Here is an 18,706-nt window from a genome sequence, read left to right as displayed (position 1 = left end):
GACAACCACAGGTATGTCTCTGCAGAGGCAGGCAGAGCCTGTCTGTTAAACTTACAAGAGGCTTCTGCAAACAAGGAGCTTCTGGCAGAGCAGAAGGGGCCGAGCCCCTTTGTTTCTTCTTCCAAACAAGCCAGTCAGAAAAGCCACCAGTCTTCCCTGGACTAGATGGAGGAGGCTAGGACTAGAACTAATGAAAGCTGGAGGTGAGGATAAACACTTATCCCTTATGAAAGGTACCTGCCTTGTAACATAATACAGATCACTTAGTACTGTGCCTGACACAGTAAATACTTAATGCTGGATTTTATTATTTGCATCTGGTGGATGCTCAGCAGCTGTTTACTGATTGAGCATATTACCACCAAGTGCTTATAAGATAAAAGGTGTTTTTTTCTTTTAATTTGGAAAATAATGTATGAAAGCGAATTTAACAAACACCTGTGCATTTATCATTTAGCATTAACAAATGGTAACATTTTGTAATATTTACCTTTTTGGCTTTTTTTTTTACACAAATAATGCTAATGAAATTGAGGTCGTCTGTGTTCCCTCCCATACCGTCCCCAGTCTCATTACCACTCACCAGAAGCAACAGCTATCAAGAATTTGGTCTGTATCTTTTCATTCCATGTTTGATATGCATCCTGTATTCAATAAGTAACACTGTGTTGTTTATATCTTTCAGCAACTTGCTTTTTCATTCCATATGAAGCACAAACATTGCCATTGGTAGGGCTGGTCGGTGGACTCACTGTCGAGTGCCGGCAGGTCAGTTCGATCTGCTGCTCTTATTTTCTAATAGCCATGGTTTCTGTGTGAAGCCATCTCATGAACTTTGTGGCCTCTGCCCGTGATTTAGAAATGGAGATCACATGTTCTTCATGGAGCCAGAACCAGAATCAGTCAGGGAAAGAGAGGGACATCAGAGTGGTAACCTGGGATTCCAGGTTCTAGACTCCAAACCCTCTAACATTCACTTTTACTCTGAAAGAAATGGGGATTCCTTATGCCATAGTTGGACACTCTGAGTAGCTAGGCATTCCAAAATTTGTGGTCCTTTTCTTATAAAATGATAACCCCCTGAATACCAGCTCTGAGTGAAGAGATAAGTGGCTTCTAAGTGGCCTGGCATCTGGAAATTGAAGAAAGGGCAAAAGGAAAACCACCCTTTGAGTCATGTTTGCAAAGAGAAGTATGCCAAGGGCTCTTTTATTACTCCAGTGTCATTAAAAGTGTAATTGGTGTTATGTCAGCTATTAGATCAGAGCTATTAGCATATTAAATTCTCTCTGTTTACCCCAGTTCTATGGTAACTTAGTGGGTGTGGAGTTGGGGACAAGTGGCAGCTGGGCGCCTGTGACGTTTGGTCTGTAGAGTGATTTCATCATGATCTGAGCCCTGTATCACCCTGGATGGAGAAGTGTCACTGAGTGATGTGGACCTGACCTCTCAATACCCCTCAGAACACCCAGAGCTATGAGCAAAGATCCTGGGTTGCTTGTCTTACCTAGAAGTTTAACTTTGAAGGACAGCATTTTCTTGGGTGATATTGACAGGTGTAACTGTGAATTTCCTTTTCTCTTTCTTAGTGAAAAGACAGCAGAGGGTTTTGGAAAGCTTTACAAGTAGTCCTTTGATATTGGAGCGTATTTGTAGTTCTCCAATTCTGCCCTCTGCTGACCCAGACAGATCAGCCGAGGAGGTGCCTATGAGTCATGCAGCTGTGCTTGCCGTGGCTTTGAGCTCTTGCTTGTTTTCACTGTCTCCAGGTCCTTTTATGGGTTTCCGGTTGCCATATCTCTATTTTTTTAGTTGTATAAATATGTTACTCGATTGGAAAGTAGTGATGTGATCACATAAAAGTTTACTCTTGTTTATCTATTGGCTCTACCACAGTACCTTATTAACTCATTAAATGCTTAGTGCTTTTGCTTACAGCATTAAAGTTAATTTTTAACAATTATTATGGCAGTTTATTTTACCCCAACCAATTTGTGTGTGTAAATTTTTGGTGGAATACAGACTGATTTGCTGGTAAAAGCCATTACTTGCCATGCCTATTTTCAGACACAGAGATTTAATGTCCTGTCTTTTTTTTTTTTTTTATGTCCTTTCTTTCTTTTTTTTTTTTTTTTTTTTTGAGATTCAGTCTTACTCTGTCATCCAGGCTGGAGTGCAGTGGTGTGATCTCGGCTCATTGCAACCTCCGCCTCCTGGGTTCAAGCGATTCACCTGCCTTAGCCTCCTGAGTAGCTGGGATTACAGTCCTGCACCACCAGGCCCAGCTAATTTTTGTATTTTTAGTGGAGGTGGGATTTCACCATGTTGGCCAGGCTGGTCTCCAACTCCTGACCTCAAGTGATCTGCCTGCCTCGGCCTCCCAAAGTGCTGGAATTATAGGCATGAGCCACTGTTCCCGGCCAGTGTCCTGTCTTTTCCCCTTGTGGTGCAGCATTTTGAGAAGAAAAGGATATATATATATATATATATGGTAAAATTCACATAACATAAAATTCACAATGTTGTATAATCATCACCACTGTCTAACTCTAGAATATTTTTATTGCCCCCAAAAGAAACTTACCTAATTAAGCAGTGAGACTGCCCATTCCCTCAGTACCTGGCAACCATGAATCTGTTTTCTATCTGTCTCTGCAGATTTGCCTGTTTTGGATGTTTATAAATGGATCATCTAGTGTGTGGCTTTCTGTGTCTGGCTTCTTTCACCCTTAGCTTAATGTCTCAAGGTTCATTCATGTTATAGCATGTATCAGTACTTCTCTCGTTTTTATGTCTGAATACTATTCCATTATATGGATATACCACATTTTGTTTATCCATTTATCAGTTGATGGACATTTAGGTTGTTTCCACTTTTTGGCTGTTGTAAATAATGCTGCTATGAACATTTACAAGTTTTTGTTTGTATGTCAGAGTGGATTAGCTGGCTCATATGGTAATTTTATGTTTTAACTGAAGTAACTGCCAAGCTTTTCTGTAGCAGCTGCCCTATTTTACACCACCAGCAATATATGAGGGTTCTAGTTTCTCCACATCTTTGCCAACACTTGTTTTCTCTCTTTTTTTTAAATTTTATTTTTTGTTTTTACATTTTTAGTAGAGACGTAGGTCTCGCTGTGCTGCCCAGGCTGGTTTCAGACTCCTGAGCTCAAGTGATCCTCCCATATTGGCCTTCCAAAGTGCTGGGATTACAGGTGTGCAACACTGCATCTGGCCGGTTTTTTTATTATAGCCATCCTAGTTGGTATAGTCTATCATTGTGATTTTTAAAATTTGCATTTTTGTAATGATAATAATGTTGAACAGCTTTTCATGTGCTTTTTGGCCAATGATATGTCTTCTTTGAGGAAATATCTGCACAAATCCTTTGCTCATTTTAAAATTGGGTTGTCTTTGTTGTTGTTGAGTTGAAAGAAAATAGGAATTCTGGAGTTGAAAGAAAATAGGAATTGCTTGGAGCAGAGAGCAGGATCAGGATTGACTTTAGGCTCTAGCCACACATACCTGCATGTTAATCTTAACGTCAATTACAACTCCACTTCCAAGAATGCAAGGTGTCACCCTTACTTCCTCTCTTAGCAGGCACACCCTTATTCACCTACTCCTTTACCATGCCTACAGCCCAAACTCTACTGTAAACACTGATGATTTGATCCTCTTGCTCCTGTAAGACTGGGACAAACTAAAGACAAACTGAAATATTGGGACTTACCATTTTTTGTTGTTGTTTTTGCTCATTTGGAAGACTTGTAGAATTTTAACAGTTCCTCTAGTCCGTCTTATTGAAGAGCACTTGACTTTTTGATGTTGGTAAAACAGAAGAAAAGTAATGTACATTGGGAAACTGTAATCGTTTCCTTGGGCATAATTATATTGATGCTTCTACAACCCTTGTGTTGGACCTACACAAAACCCAATGTCTCATTGAAGATAGGAGTTAATATTTGTCCTGACACCGCATTACATGTTCTTGAGGCTCACCTGTAACAGTTAAAATGTCTACTAGTTTTCCTTCATGGAGTTAGGGTCAGGTCTCAACTTTTTAAAGTTTCAAGATATCCTACAGGCCACTTGATGTAGCGCTCCCCTTTCTAGCCCCCAACCATTTCTGACGTGTTGTCACTCTTCCTGTTTGAACATATCCAACGATTTTTAGTGACCTCATTCTTTTTCCTGAACTACTCTCCTTTTGGTTTCTATGATACACATTTCCCTCCTTTTTAGTATTATTTACTGGTTCCTCCTCTTCGTTCCAGTCTTAAAATGTTGAATTTCTTCAAGGCTGAGTCCTCTTATTGTATGTTCTTTACCTAGGAATTTCATCCGTTCTCACGACTTCAAGTACCACCTCTATGCAAAATTATATCCCTAGCCTAGATTTCTTCCATGAACTCCAGAGCCAATCTAGTTTTTCACATCTCATTTGGATGTCTCACAGGTACCTTAAACCCACTATGTCCAAAACAAAGCTCAGAATCTTCCTTTCCAAACCAGGTCCTCCTCCTGCATTTCTTCTCTCAGTGAAAGGCAGCACCCTTGAGCCAGTGTGCAAGTCCCAACTGGGCATCCTGGGAGTCATTCCTGACATCCTTCTCCCCAGCTTCTGACGTCTAATGAAGGTTATGATGAAGGGCATGGTGGAGTCCTCTTGTTGATTTTCCTCCTGAATATTTCAAAAATCTACTGCTCTTCATCTCCATTGTCACCACTAAGATACTGTCATCTCTCTCCAAGACGATTGCAGTGGCCTTCTAACAGGTTTCCAACATTCACATGTGTATTCTCTAATCCAGTGCCTCCCAGGCTTTTTTTTTACAGTACAGCTGTCAGAAAATTGTATTTGCACAATTCACTGGGGTAACCGGACAAAGGTGCTCAAAGCTGGAGGCAACTGCCCCAAAGGGGGTTTTGGCTGCCCTGGACGCACCCAGCCACTCCAGGGACTGAGGGATCAATATCTTGGGCACATCTGTTGCCCATTCATGACTCATAGGACATTTTGTGGGAAGCTCTGTTCTCATTCATTCTCTATGCTTCAGCTGAGATTGTTTTCAATAGAAATTTGACTTTTGCTAACCCAGTGGTGTTCCATTGCCTTCAAGATAAATTCCGAAACTTGAATATGGTTTAAGACCCCACATGATCCGACTCAGCCTCACCAGCCTCATCTCTGTATTCTCATCCTTCCTCTCTCTGTGCTTCAGTCTCCGTGGTTGACATTCAATTCTCCCAACTTGCCATGCTCCATTTATCTGGAATTATTCTCTCCCCACTCTCACCTCTCCTCTTGTTAATTCTTGCTCATCCTTCAGAGCTGAGTTCTCGAGTCCCTCTGTGAGTTCCTTGATTCCATCAGATGTTTCCTCCATCGAAGACCGTGCTTTTCCTCAGATCCCTTGTTACAGTGGTAGCTCAATGTCTGTGTGGCCTGCAACAGTATAATCTCCAGGGATCAGTGTGTACTTTGTTCACTGCTCTACTGTTGGTGCTCTTTGGAGTGCTGAGTGCCCAATACGTGTTGGTTAGATGAATTATGTGCCAGTTCTTGGTGCTAGGGTTATAGCATTTATCAAATCAGACATGATGCCTACTCTGGAGCTTATGGTGAGATACAGACAATAAAGAAATAAACAAGAAACCATCATGTAGTAAGGGTGATGTTTTAGAGAGTTACTGGAGACCTCCTTTAGTGAATAATTGGGGAAGGGCTTTCTGAAAAAGTGAAATTTCAGCTAAGATGTGAATGAAAAGAAGCAGACAGCCACATAAAAGTACCTCAAGGAAAAACATTCCAGTTGGAGGTCACAGAGAAATATTACACAGAGAGATATTCCTGTCTTAAGACAGAAATAAGTCTGCTAGAGCTGTTTAAGCAAGTGAAAGGGGGGACAGAGTAGTAATGAAGTGGAGGGGTTGGCAGGAGGGATGCCATGTGGAGCCTGATTGCCTCAGTTAAAGAGTCTGGCTTGTTTTCTAAGTGTGAGGTGAAACCATTAGAGGCTTTTTTTTTTCTTTTTTTTCTTTTTTTCTTTTTTTTGAGATGGAGTTTTGCTCTTGTTGCCCAGGTTGGAGTGCAGTGGTGTGATCTCGGCTCACTGCAACCTCCACCTCCCAGGCTCAAGTGATTCTCCTGCCTCAGCCTCCTGAGTAGCTGGGATTACAGGCATGCCACCATGCCCAGCTAGTTTTTTTAATTTTTAGTAGACATGGAGTTTCATCACGTTGGCCAGGCTGGTCTCAAACTCCTGATCTCAGGTGATCCACCTGTCTCAACCTTCTAAAGTGCAGAGATTACAGGCGTGAGCCACCATGCCTGGCCCATTAGAGGCTTTTTGAGCAGAGGCTAACTTGATTCGGTATGAGAGTGTCCACGAGACACCTCCAGGTGACACTAGGAGAGTGTCCACGACACACCTCCTAGTTCAAGATGATGGAGGCTTGGACTAGGATAGGGGCAGTGGCGCTAGATAGAAGGAAGAGTAGAGATTGGGAATGTATTTGGAAGTAAGCTAATAAGATTTGCTGATGGATTGGATGGAAGGTGTGGGGTTTGAGGAAAAGAAAAAAATCAGGGATGTGCCGTGTAGGGTCATTCTTGAAAAACAGCTCTCTTGTTTTTTTTGTGGCCTTTTTGTTTTTTACGTTGAGCAGTTGGGTCGAGTGCCATTCACTGAGATGGGGAAGTCAGGGAGGGGTGGGGGTGACTGTAAATCACTTGTGTTTGTTTTAAACATGTTAAAGTCTGAGTTTGACATCCAAGAGGATATGTTTTATAAATAATTGGATATGTTAAATCTGGTATTAAGGGGAGATAGCATTGGAGATACAGATTTGGAGTCATATAATGTTTAAAGCTATGAGATGAGAGTTTTGGGTTTTTTTTTTTGTTGTTGTTTTTTGAGATGGAGTCTTGCTGTGTCACCCACGCTGGAATACAGTGGCTTGATCTCAGCTCACTGCAACATCAGCCTCCTGGGTTCAAGCAATTCTCATGCCTCTGCCTCCCGAGTAGCTGGGACTACAGGCATATGCCACCACACCTGGCTAATTTTTGTATTTTTAGTAGAGACGGGGTTTCTCCATGTTGGCCATGCTGGTTTCGAACTCCTGACCTCAGGTGATTCGCCCGCCTCAGCCTCCCACAGTGTTGGGATTACAGGCGTCAGCCACCGCACCTGGCTGAAATGAGAGTTTCTAAGAGGTAGTGCAGATGGGTAGAAGAGGAGGAGTTCCAGGACAGCTTCTTGTGAAATGCAGCATTCGGAAGCTGAGCAGAGGAGGGGTAGTCAGCAAAGGAGAACTTAGAAAGAGTAGCCAGTTATGTCAGAGGAGAATAGAAGTGTGGTGTCATGAAAGCTAGAGGGAGAAAGTGTTCCAAGAAGTGTGTTGAACACTGTTGAGAGGTTGAGTAAGATGACAGAGAAGCACCCATAGAGATCACTGGACTTGAATCATAGCCAGTTCATTAGAGGAGGCAGAAGTGTGCTTGGAGAGGTCTGAGGAGCAGATAGGAGGGAAGGCAGGGGAGGCAGCTGCCTCAAAAAACTGATTCAAGAAGTTTTGTAGAAAAGAGGCAGTACTTACAGAGGACTGAGAGGTAAAGAAAGGGTTTTTTAATGATTTGCCTCACCAAGAAGGATCTTGCAGAGAAAGAAATAGAAGATTAAGAAGAAAGGAAGGTTAACAGTAAGAGTGAAGTTTCTGAGAAGGTATGTGGGGATGAAATCATTGTCTAAGTGGAAGGGTTGTGTGTTTTTGTTTTGTTTTGAGACAGGGCCTTGCTCTGTCATCTAGGCTCGAGTGCAGTGGCGTGATCACGGTTCACTGCAGTCTCATCCTCCTGTACTCAAGTGATCCTCCTGCCTTAGCCTTCTGAGTAGCTAGGGCTACAGACATGCACCACCATGCCCAGCTGATTTTTTTTTATTTTTGTAGAGATGGGTCTCGCTATATAGATAGGGTCTTGCCAATAGGTGGGTGATATTCTCGGCCAGGGTTCCGTAAATTACAGCCCAAGGGCCAGCTGGTCTCAAACTCCTTCCCTCAAGTGATCCTCCCACCTCAGCCTTCCAAAGTGCAGGGTTGTATTTTGATTCCTTTAAAAACGCAGTACAGGCATGCTATCAATTTTAACAGAGAAAGAAGAGACTATACATACAGGTGTAGGTCGATTAGTAGATTTGGTAGCAGGAAGATAGAGTTCTCCTCAGATTTATTTTCTCAGCTGAGGAGAGGAGGGAGCATAGGAGATTTGAGGAGACAAGACAAAGCATGAAATAGTTATTTTGGAGAGCAGACAATGAACATATAAAGGAAGTTTAATAGAATTTTCATAGTGCCCATTTGGGATTCATGGCCCTGAATTTAAAGTGAGACCATTTAGCACAATTTAGCATTTTCCTCCAGGAACCTTCAGCCACTCAGGTGAGGCATGGAGTGGGTAGATGGTTGAATTTAATCTGGGTTGGCATTTTCCCAGGTAAGTGCAAGAGAGGGAGAGAGGGACATAGGTGAAAGGGTATTTATAAGGAGAATAAATATAAATGATGGACTATGTAAGCAAAGCTGGGTAGGAAGGGAAAAGCCCATGGAAGCATAATGGATAACGAACAACTTGTTGCATGACAAGGTTGAAGAAATGCTGGAGCGAGAGTATCAGAAGTGATCTGGAAGAATATGAGGTAGTGGTGGTGAAATGGACACTTCAGAGGTGTGCAGCTTCTAGTGTTGACAAGACCTAGGGCATGACCATGGACTGGGTGACTGAGGTGGGGTAACCATAAATTTGTGAAGAGAGGAGCCTGTGCTATTGGGTGAGTCATCTACATTCTTTTGAAGTCACCTTGAATGGTACTGCAGTGGTGGAGAGGGAGACAGGGAGCCACTGATGATGAGGGATAGTGCCCAGGATACTGGAAGATTGCAGCAACAAGGAGGGGGCAGTCCGGTGGTTAAGCATGATGCCGTGAGCTTCAAGGACCAGGGTTTGTGAAGGATGAAGGAGGGGAAATGATTTGGCAGTGAGCTGAATGAATGGATGGAAGGATGGACAGATGGAAATGCAGGCTTTTATTAGGCAGCTTTCAGTGAAAGTTAAAAATCTCTAATTGCTGGACTCAGTCCTACCCTTTGAAGCTCCATCTTTTTAAGGAACAGACACTGGCAAACCACCGCCTGCCCCGTCCAGTTCACTGCCTGTTTCTGTGCTTTCGAAACATAGCTGTGCCCATTCATCTGCACCACACCCATTTGTTTACACATTGTCTGACTGCTTTTGTGCTACAATGGCAGAGCTGAGTAGTTGTAACAGAGATAACCCCACAGTGAAAGCCTAAAATATTTATTATCTGGCCCTTTATAGAAAAAGTTTGCTGACTCCTGATTTAGAACAAAAAGTTTGAGTCTCAAACTTCAGTGTGCGTCACAGCTGCCTGGGAGGGCTTGTGAAAACACAGATTGCCAGACTCCATCCCCAGGGTTTCTGGTTCAGTGGGTCTGGGTTGGGGCATAAGAATATGCACCTCTAATAAGTTCGCAGGTGATCCCGACGCTGCTAGGAGAGGACTGCACTTGGAGAGCCATTGCTTTCGATAGTTAAGGTAGTGATAGATTCCTTCTTCCCTTAATCTTCTCTGAACCACCTACTTCAGCTGCCCATCGCTTGACCCCATCGCTTGACATGATTTGCTGGCTTGTCGTCATCCCTTTTACACCTGGTGCCTGCAGATGGTAGTGATTCTTTGGCTGAGGCTTGATCAGCACCATATGCATTGGGACAGTTGCCGCTCCTGGCTCTGTGCTTCACTCTGAGCTTTGTATCTGGTCTTTCCCAGGTTATCCGGTAGGCTGGGCTTTCTCTGGGACTCACATGAAGCTGATGTGTTAGGGAGGGGAGCAGTAGGTATCACCTAAACCTCAGGGGGACCGAGCGGCTAAACACTGTTGTTTGAAGAAGAATTTTTTCCCCTCGTGTATATCTGCTGTAAAGTGCTTGAGTGGTGTAGGGGTTCGTCTTGGCAGACTGAATTGGGGGTGCTAGCCAGCATGTGATCATAGGTGGGGTTTGGGAGTCTGACCCCATATGGTAGCAGTGTCAGTCTGTCGGCAGGTAAAAGCACACCTGGGAGGAAAACACGTCAGCGCTTAGCTGAAGTACGTCTTTTTTCCCTGTCCTTCAGCAGAAAGATCTCTGAAGGGGTTTTTCTTTTTTTTCTTTTCTTTTCTTTTCATTCCCTCTTTCTGTCTCTCAGCTTTCTTTCTTTTCTTCCTTTCATTTCCTTTCCTTTCCCTTTTTTTTTTCTTTTCTTTTCTTTCTTTGTTTTTCTGAAGGATATTTCTAAAGTAGTGTCTAGAAGATGCAGGGACAGTAACTCTTTCCGAGATTTCTCTTTGTTCTCCTGCTCCATGCCTAAGATTGCTTTATCTTTCTTTGATTTGTCTCCCAGCGGTGTAGCTCAGTGGTTACCATATCACCTAGCTGTGTCCTCTGGTGAAATGGATGCACCCAGATGAGTTTACAAGTGGGCGTGTCCATGGACTGCTTAGACCTGTCTCTCAGGTGTCGGATTTTGCCTGCCTCTGTTGGCGCTCCTCACCCATCCAGGCTGGTGGCTCAGGGCACATGTGCCCTCAGGGCTCTGCCCCGCCCCTACCTGCTCCAGCTGTGCCCATGCTGTCCCTTTTTCCATCCTGACTTCTCTGATTGTGTCTTCTCTTTACCTTTTTTCTGTTTTTGTCTTGTTTCCCCTGCCTTCCCTTGTCCCCCATCAAGACATGCCTCTTCAGCCCTCAGTGAGTTCTTGGCCTCTTGCCAAACATACCATATTGTGGGCAGCTGGTACCCTCTGACCATTTTACAGATCTGCTAATGAGCGAACACGTGAATTAGTGAGGCTTTGGGTTTTTAATTTGGAAGTCATGGTAGAGACAGCAAAAAGATGGCCATTGCCTTCAGTTTTTTTGATTAATAGTAGAGCTTGAAGTTGGCGGTGGTCTCCAGGAGCTGGAAGCTGCGAATTTTACTTAAGGAAGAAGTATGTGACCAAGGCAGGTCACACTCAGTGTCAGAAACCGTGACTCCCAGCAGAGGGTCTCTGAGGACTCAGCTCTCACGGAAGATCGGGAGCAGAAGGGAAGCTAAGTCAGCCTTGTCTATTGCCTCCAAAGCCTGGATTGGAGGGCAGGAGATGAGCCAGCAGGGCTATTTTTATTGAGACAAAAGTACATATCCATACACATCCATGGTATATCTCCCCTCTCTCTGAGCTCCATTTTAACCTGTTTTGTTTGTTTAGTCTTTAAGGCGAGAGTTCATTTGAAGAAAGTGTTGTGTGGCTAAAGTAAAAATGGGAGTGGGGTGGGGGTGGAGGATCGCCCTGGTATTGCCCAAATCCTCATCTTACAAATGGGAAAATAGAGGAACAGAGAGGAGAAAACCCTTTTCTATACCCCAAGGCAGGACAAACAGGAAAGAAAGAAAGAAAAAAAAATTTAGAGAAGGAGAGCTGGAGACAAAGTTCCTAAGAAAAGAAAAAAGTCTATAGTGATAGCGTCACAAGATGCATTACCTCAGGAGTCTATTTGAGAGATTGTGTCATGTCAGAAAAGTTCTAGGGACTGGAGCCTCTTTCCTTGGTAAGAGGATGAGAATGAAACACCAGCCCCTCAGTCTGACTCCTGGAAAAAAGAACCTCAGGCCGATGAGCAATAACTCCAACAATGTCATTTCCCTGGCCGTGCTGAGCCCCACAGGAAATCTCAGAGTTTGTCATCACGACAAGGGCCCACAAGAATGTCGCTGCACCCAGAGCTTTGTGGTTTGATGCCACTAGAGACTTTACTGGTGAAAGCATTCTGAGGGAAGTTGCTCGGCAAGACAGAAGGATGCTGCAGTGAGGACAGCAGATGCCCTCCCAGGACTGCTGGTAGTAAGTGTGGTTTTCAAATGTCGCTCCTAGCAGCCCTGAGGCTGACATCAGATAGAGCAGTTCCTCAAGGATTTCAGAGTCCAGGACATGGGAAATTGGGGTGGTTTGTTTTTTAGTTTTGCAAGTTGACCTGATAAAGCATAAAGGCCTGTTAGGGCCTGTTCTGTTTGTGGAAGCAAGGCCGGATCCAAAGCCCTCATTGGGATCTGTGACATTTGAATTTTATTATTTATTTATTTTTATTATAAATTAATAATTTGTAATTGTATAAATTTATGGGGTAAAAGTATTATGATTTATAAATATAATGTGGGCTGGGTGCAGTATTTCACACCTGTAATCCCAGCACTTTGGGAGGCTGAGGCAGACGAATCATTTGAGGCCAGGAGTTCAAGACCAGCCTGGCCAACATGGTGAAACCCCGTCTCTACTAAAGATACAAAAATTAGCTGGGCGTGTGGTGCATAGGGTTTGTTTGTCCCCTGGCAGGTCTCTTATTGAAATTTGGTACCCCCAGACCTCCCTGCAAAAAATTTGATCCCCAGTGTTGAAGGTGGGGCCTGGTGGGAGATGTTTGGATTGTGGGGGCGGGTTTCTTGTGTATGGCTTGGTGCCATTCTCATGGGAGTGAGTGAGTTCTTATGCTTAGTTTCTTCAGTGACTGGCTGTTGAAAAGAGCCTGGCACCTCCTCTCTCTCGTTTCCTCTCTGGCCACATTATTTCTGCACAGGCGGCTCCCCTTCGCCTTCCACCACGAGTGCAAGCAGCCAGAAACCCTCCCCAGAAGCAGATGCTGCACCATGCTTGTATAGCCCGCAGAACTGTGGGCCAAATAAACCTCTTTTCTTCATAAATTACCCAGCCTCAGGTATTCTTTTAGAGCAACACAAACAGACTAAGACACCCCTGGAGACAGAGGCCTCCCAAGGTTCTTCTGTACTCACAGGACCAATCCTGCCATGCCTCTGACCACACTGAATTGCAGAGGCCTGGGTAACTGCCCTTAAAACTTTATAAGCTAGGGTCATACTTATCCCCAAATAATTATGGTAGAACTGACGTGTGGGGGCATCCCTCATTTCAGGTATTGTGTTGGTTTTCTACTTGCCACGAATTGGTGGCTTCAAACAACAGAAATGTATTCTCTCACAGTCCTGAAGGCCAGGAGCCCAACAAATGCGAGGGGCTGCAGGGCACGCTTCCTCTGAAGGGTCGAGGGGAGAGTCCGCCCTCACGTCTTCCAGCTTCTGGTGGCTGCCCACAGTGCCTGGCATTCCTTTGCTGGTAGTTGCGTTACCCCGTCCCCACCTCGGTCAGCACAGGGTTCTCCCTCTGTGTGTGTCCCTGTCTTCACAGCGCCTTGTTTGGACGCTAATGACTGGATTCAGGGCCCACCCTAATGTAATATGATCTCATCTTAATTTAGTTACATCTGCAAAGATCGTCTTTCCAAATTACCAGAGATTAGAACTTCAGCATCTCTTTTTGTCAAATTCAGTTCAACCCACAACAGGTGCCTTGTTCTGGGTTTGACTATGATGAGAGTCTTTCTGGGCTTAAATATGCTTGGGGACTGAGACAGAAATTATTGAAATACAGTTAGAAAGGTCCACTATGTTAGGGATATATATATATTTTTAAAGACCTGTCTATTACATTTATTTAAACTAATTAAAAATTTAAAGATGAAGGCAGCACCGCGGCACATGCCTCTAAGGCAAGAGGCTTGCTTGAGCCCAGGAGTTTGAGGCCAGCCTGGGCAACATGACCCCATCTCTAGAAACAAAACAAAAATATAGATAGATACGTTAATTTGCATCATTGTTTGGAAACATGAAGACTTTAGGATATGCAGTGGTAAAATTCATGAAAGTGTTAGAAGACAGAAATTTTACAGAAGAAGGAATTTTTAAAGCTGAGAGGTACAGCCTGAGTTTGGCTGGGGAGCCTGGGTGGGAGGGCAGAAGAGCTCTTGCTTATGTTCCAAGTGTATGGTTTTCAGCAAGTTGGCAGAGACTGAATGCAACAGACCAGAGTCCCTGGGCCCTGGCTGACTTTTGTAGGGGGAGAAGCAGGCTTATTCCACTTACCTTTCCCCGCATTCACATAGGGTCCACAGGGTGCCCAGGTGGTGTATGGCACTGAGCTGTTGCTCCCCTCTGTGTGACAACCAGTGAACATACATTCTTTAGTGTGTGTCAGGGCTTACTAGTATTTGCCTTTTTTTCAGCTTACCATAGTTAAAGTCTAAGAGTTGTTTATTGGCGTGGCACGGTGGCTTACGCCTGTAATCCCAACACTTTGGGAGGCCGAGGCAGGCAGATCACGAGGTCAGGAGTTTGAGACCAGCTTGGCTAACATAGTGAAACCCCATCTCTACTAAAAATACAAAAAATTAGCTGGCGTGGTGGTGTGTGCCTGTAATCCCAGCTACTTGGGAGGCTGAGGCAGGAGAATCGTGTGAACCTGGGAGGTGGAGGTTGCAGTGAGCCGAGATGGCGCCATTGCACTCCAGCCTGGGCAACAGTGTGAGATTCTGTCTCAAAAAGAGTTGTTTATCAAAGGAAGTTTAAGTTCCCACTCTGATATCACAGTGATAGGACTGTATTTGGCTTAGCAGTGTAATTAAAATTCCTTAGCAACCATATACATTTGCAGGCATTGAATTGAATTGTTATCACGGTCACCATGAGTTGGAGTTTTGCTCTTGTTGCCCAGGCTGGAGTGCGATGGCACGGTCTTGGCTCACTGCAGTCTCTGCCTCCCGGGTTCAAGTGATTTTCCTGCCTCAGCCCCCGAGTAACTGGGATTACGGGTGCCCACCACCACACCCGTCTAATGTTTTGTAGAGACAGGGTTTTGCCATGTTGGCCAAACTGGTCTCAAACTCCTGGCCTCAGGTGATCTGCCTGCCTTGGCCTCCCAAAGTGCTGAGATTATAGGCGTGAGCCACTGTGTCTGGTCACCATGAGTTTTTATGGAGCTCCTGTTGTGTCGCAAGGAATTGTGTGCAACTTAGACAGATGGGAGATAAGTAAAGAGGGTTCTTTCTAGCCTTAAGGAAATTTGAAGCAAGGAGAGGACAGACAGGAATCAGAGGTTCACGGAAGAACTGATAAAGATTTGTGTATGCCACATTTGGCTTCTGCAGGAAGAAGCCTCTGTATGTATCATTTAGTAAATAGCTAGGCGCGGAGACTCACGCCTGTAATGTCAGCACTTTGGGAGCCTGAGGAGGGAGGATCGCTTGGGTCCAGGAGTTTGAGATCAGCCTGGGCAATACAAAAAATAAAAAATTTAAGTTTCTCATTTCTACCAAAAAAAAAAAAAAAAAAAAGCCAGGCGTGGTGGTGCACACCTACAGTCCCAGTGTACCTAGAGTCCCAGCTACTTGGGCTGAGGTGGGAGGTAGAGGCTACAGTGAGTCGTGATCGCGCCATTGCACTCTGAGCTGAGACCTTGTCTCAAAAATAAATAAAACATACAAACAAACAACTAACTAATTGGACGGAGAGCTCACCTGTCCTCTGCCGTAACCTATCCATGCTTCCCTGAGTCCTGTGGGCACTTTAGTGGGTGGAACAGAATCAACAGGTGCTTGGGTGAAGGGGGTTGAGGTGAGAGAAGGGCCTGGGCTGCCCGGTGACTGCATTACTGGTTCCAGTGTGGCTCAGTCACATGTGCCCTCGGAGGTGATAATTTTGAGTATTCCTTTAGGACATGAATAATACTCCTCAAAAAGGGAGGCTTCATTTCATGTCTGTTAACTGGGAATACAGCCACAACTATGTCCTCAGGGCAAGGACCAGTGGTAAAACCACCATACTTCTGGGGTGAGCACAGGGCAAATAATGTACAGACATCATTTCCTTTGACTAATCTTTGTAATCCTGGCTCCTGAAAGTAGTGAAAGTTCTTTGTCTAAGCCATGATTTTTAATTTAGGACCCAGATGGGGTAGAAGGTAAGCCTCCAAAAGGTCTGCTTACCTCAGTGTGTCAGTGTCCTGGATTCCTGGCAGGCAGCAGTCTCATTAGAAAAGCAGATTGCCTCCTGACTCACCCCCGCAGTGCAATGCGAGACAGCCCCACAGCCCTCACAGCAGCCCATATTCCTGCTGGACAGGGCAGAGCATGCACCGTCCATTTTATAGCTGCAGTGGCTACAGACGCCTGGCCCAGGCCATGGAAAACCTTGAGAGGAGATAGTCTGTTACGGACAGGAGCTTTGTCCTGGAATTTCCTGGTCTTTGTCTGTCTGGGATAACTTCGTGTACCGAGATGCCTGTTTTTAGAGTCTGCTTCCTTCTAGGGGAAGAGTGCTACTGCCTATCTTCCACAGAGCGCTTTTGCTTCCTGTACCAAAGCCATCTTCTCCCTGTTGCCTGCCCATGATCACCCATGGTTCGGAGGTGGGGAGAGCACTGTGGGCAGGTGTGTGTACCTGGCTCACAGTATGCTCCTGGAAGTCACCCGTCACAAAGGAAAAGCCATCAAAGCTGTGTCTTCCAGCCTGGCCCATTCACTCTGGTCCTAACCTTTGTCTCTCATATTGCAGCAGAAAAAGTCCTACCTGGAGCGGAGCGTTAAGGAAGCTGAGGACAACATCCGGGAGATGCTGATGGCACGAAGGGCCCAGTAGGGAGCCTCTCGGGGAAGCTCTTCCTCCTGCCCCTCCCATTCCTGGTGGGGGCAGAGGAGTCTCTGCAGGGAAACTTCAGCTTCTCTTCTGCCCCGATGGACACTTTATCTGGATGACCTAGCAACGTCACATTTTCTGCGTCACCCTGAGCCCCATTTGCTTCCAAGCCCTGGAGTTTTTACCCTGGCTTTGCCTGCCACCTCTGCCCAGGACACTCTTCCCTCTCGGGGTGTGTGATGAACTCCCAGGAGAGGGAAGATGGGAGCCAGGGCAAGATAGGAAGCTCTGCCTGGGCTTTCCACTAGGCATGCCAGCCAGACCAATAAAAAGCGTCCGTCCCACTCTGCTAAGCCTGCTTTTCTTCAGCAGAGGGATGGAACAGAGAGTGAGAGAGGCAGTGGCCATCTCCACCTTAGCTCCTGCTCCCTCTGTGTCGGAGCCCTTCCTTTCTTGGGGGATGGGCTCTTGCCCTCTTCTCTTTTCCCTTCCTGTACCTTTGACTAACCCCTCAGCTTCCGGGCCTGCATGTAGTAGACAGAAGAGGAAGAAAGAACAGATGTTCACAGCTGAATCTCAGTGAACAGAATAGCAGTCCCTGGATGGCAGTCTGCCTAAAGATTCCTTTCCCTGCCTTCTCCCATACATTCCAAAAGGAAGTTCAACAGTCAGCAGCACCTCCAAGACTGTCTCCTTTTGGCCAATATCATAAGATGGACGCCGTAATCCTGAGGCCTCCTAGAGGCTGAGGGGCAATGGTGTGCTCTAGCTGGCTCATCCCAGCCCAGGTGGGCCAGTTATTCAATTTTCAAGAATTTTGTTGCAAGCCAGTTGTTAAACACAGCCATTATAATTATGTAAATTGCAAATTATGTTAAAAACAAGGACAATAAATATTCAGAATGCATCCCTAATTACATTACTACATTTGACCACGACCTGTGCTCTATCTGTGCACTGGCTGTGATCTGTGAGGTTGGCTCTGTTGGCCCAGCTCCAATGAGTGTGATCTGTGAGGTTGGCCCAGCTCCAGTCAGTGACATCACATTGGTAACTTGAAATCAGCCATGGCATGGTGGGAACACGTACACCACAGAAATAAGACATAGGACATGCTACAAAACATGGCTGGGTTTTATTTCTTTTTTCTTAAAGAGAGCACTGGTAAACATCAGCACATCCACTGCTTCGGAGGGAAGGCAGAGTCAACAGGGAGCTGTCAGCTGCAGCTGGCTGGGCCAGGGCGGGCCAGCTGATGGAGGAAAATCGGACTTGCTGCTGTGGCAGCCCGGCGCCACCCTGTGGCCAAAGATGAGATGAGTGGCACGGCTGACTAATTGGGGAGAGGGGTGGGAGGGGACAGCCAGAAGGGAAAAACCTTGGCCGGCTGGGTGCGGTGGCTCACGCCTGTAATCCCAGCACTTTGGTAGGCCGAGGCGGGCAGATCAACTGAGGTTGGGAGTTCCCAACCAGTTTGACCAACATGGAGAAACCCTGTCTGTACTAAAAATACAAAATTAGCTGGGCCTGGTGGTACATGCCTGTAATCCTAGCTACTCAGGAGACTGAGGCAGGAGAATCGTTTGAACCCAGGAGGGGAGGTTGTGGGGAGCCGAGATCACGCCATTGCACACCAGCCTGGGCAACAAGAGCAAAACTCCACCTCAAAAAAAATAGGAAAACCTCAAACCTCTGGTCTGGCCCCATGTAACTGTAGGTTCCTGGGTTTCCAGAGAGCAGGCCTGGAAGCTACTCCAGGGGCAGCCCCTGGTTACCAAAAGGCCCTTTCCTAGGGTCTGGGTAAAGGTAGGTGCAAGTTGTAGTTGCAAACATTCCTCTCTCAGCCTATCTCTGAGTGGGACTAGGGGGAGAGTAGCTTGGCTAAGAGCCTATGACCCGGCTGGAGGACACCTGGCCTCAGAACTGGCCTGCCTTGTAGCACCCACACTGTTTGCATCACCACCAGAATAAAAAGGTAGATTGGCTGCTGGTCATATATTGGATGGTGGCCACCAGCTGAGATAACCACATTTTATAAGCCTTAGCGAGCAGATGAGTAGTTAGATATGGTAACAGAGTCCAGGTGGCTTAGCTTAGACCTGGAATCATTTAGAAAGACAG

At 45.5% G+C, this 18,706-nt stretch overlaps 1 protein-coding gene across 2 annotated transcripts in view; it reads left to right on the top strand.

The window, feature by feature from the left end:
- PFDN1 (prefoldin subunit 1) overlaps window positions 1–17,503 on the top strand; it is a 57,028-nt gene extending 39,525 nt beyond the window's left edge. Inside the window, exon 4 of one of the 2 annotated variants that reach the window (XM_003900198.3) lies at window positions 16,505–17,503. In XM_003900198.3, coding sequence (XP_003900247.1) covers window positions 16,505–16,588 — 84 coding nt within the window. In that variant the 3' untranslated portion in view covers window positions 16,589–17,503. Of the gene's footprint in view, window positions 1–685; window positions 749–16,504 lie in introns of those variants that run through there. The other variant, XM_017959945.2, reaches the window with a different exon arrangement.
- Window positions 17,504–18,706: the final 1,203 nt, after the last annotated feature.

The sequence above is a fragment of the Papio anubis genome, chromosome 5, assembly GCF_008728515.1.
Source record: "Papio anubis isolate 15944 chromosome 5, Panubis1.0, whole genome shotgun sequence".
Lineage (NCBI taxonomy): Eukaryota > Metazoa > Chordata > Mammalia > Primates > Cercopithecidae > Papio > Papio anubis.
Note: the sequence above shows the minus strand (reverse complement) of the source record. Positions and strands in the feature narration are given on the sequence as shown.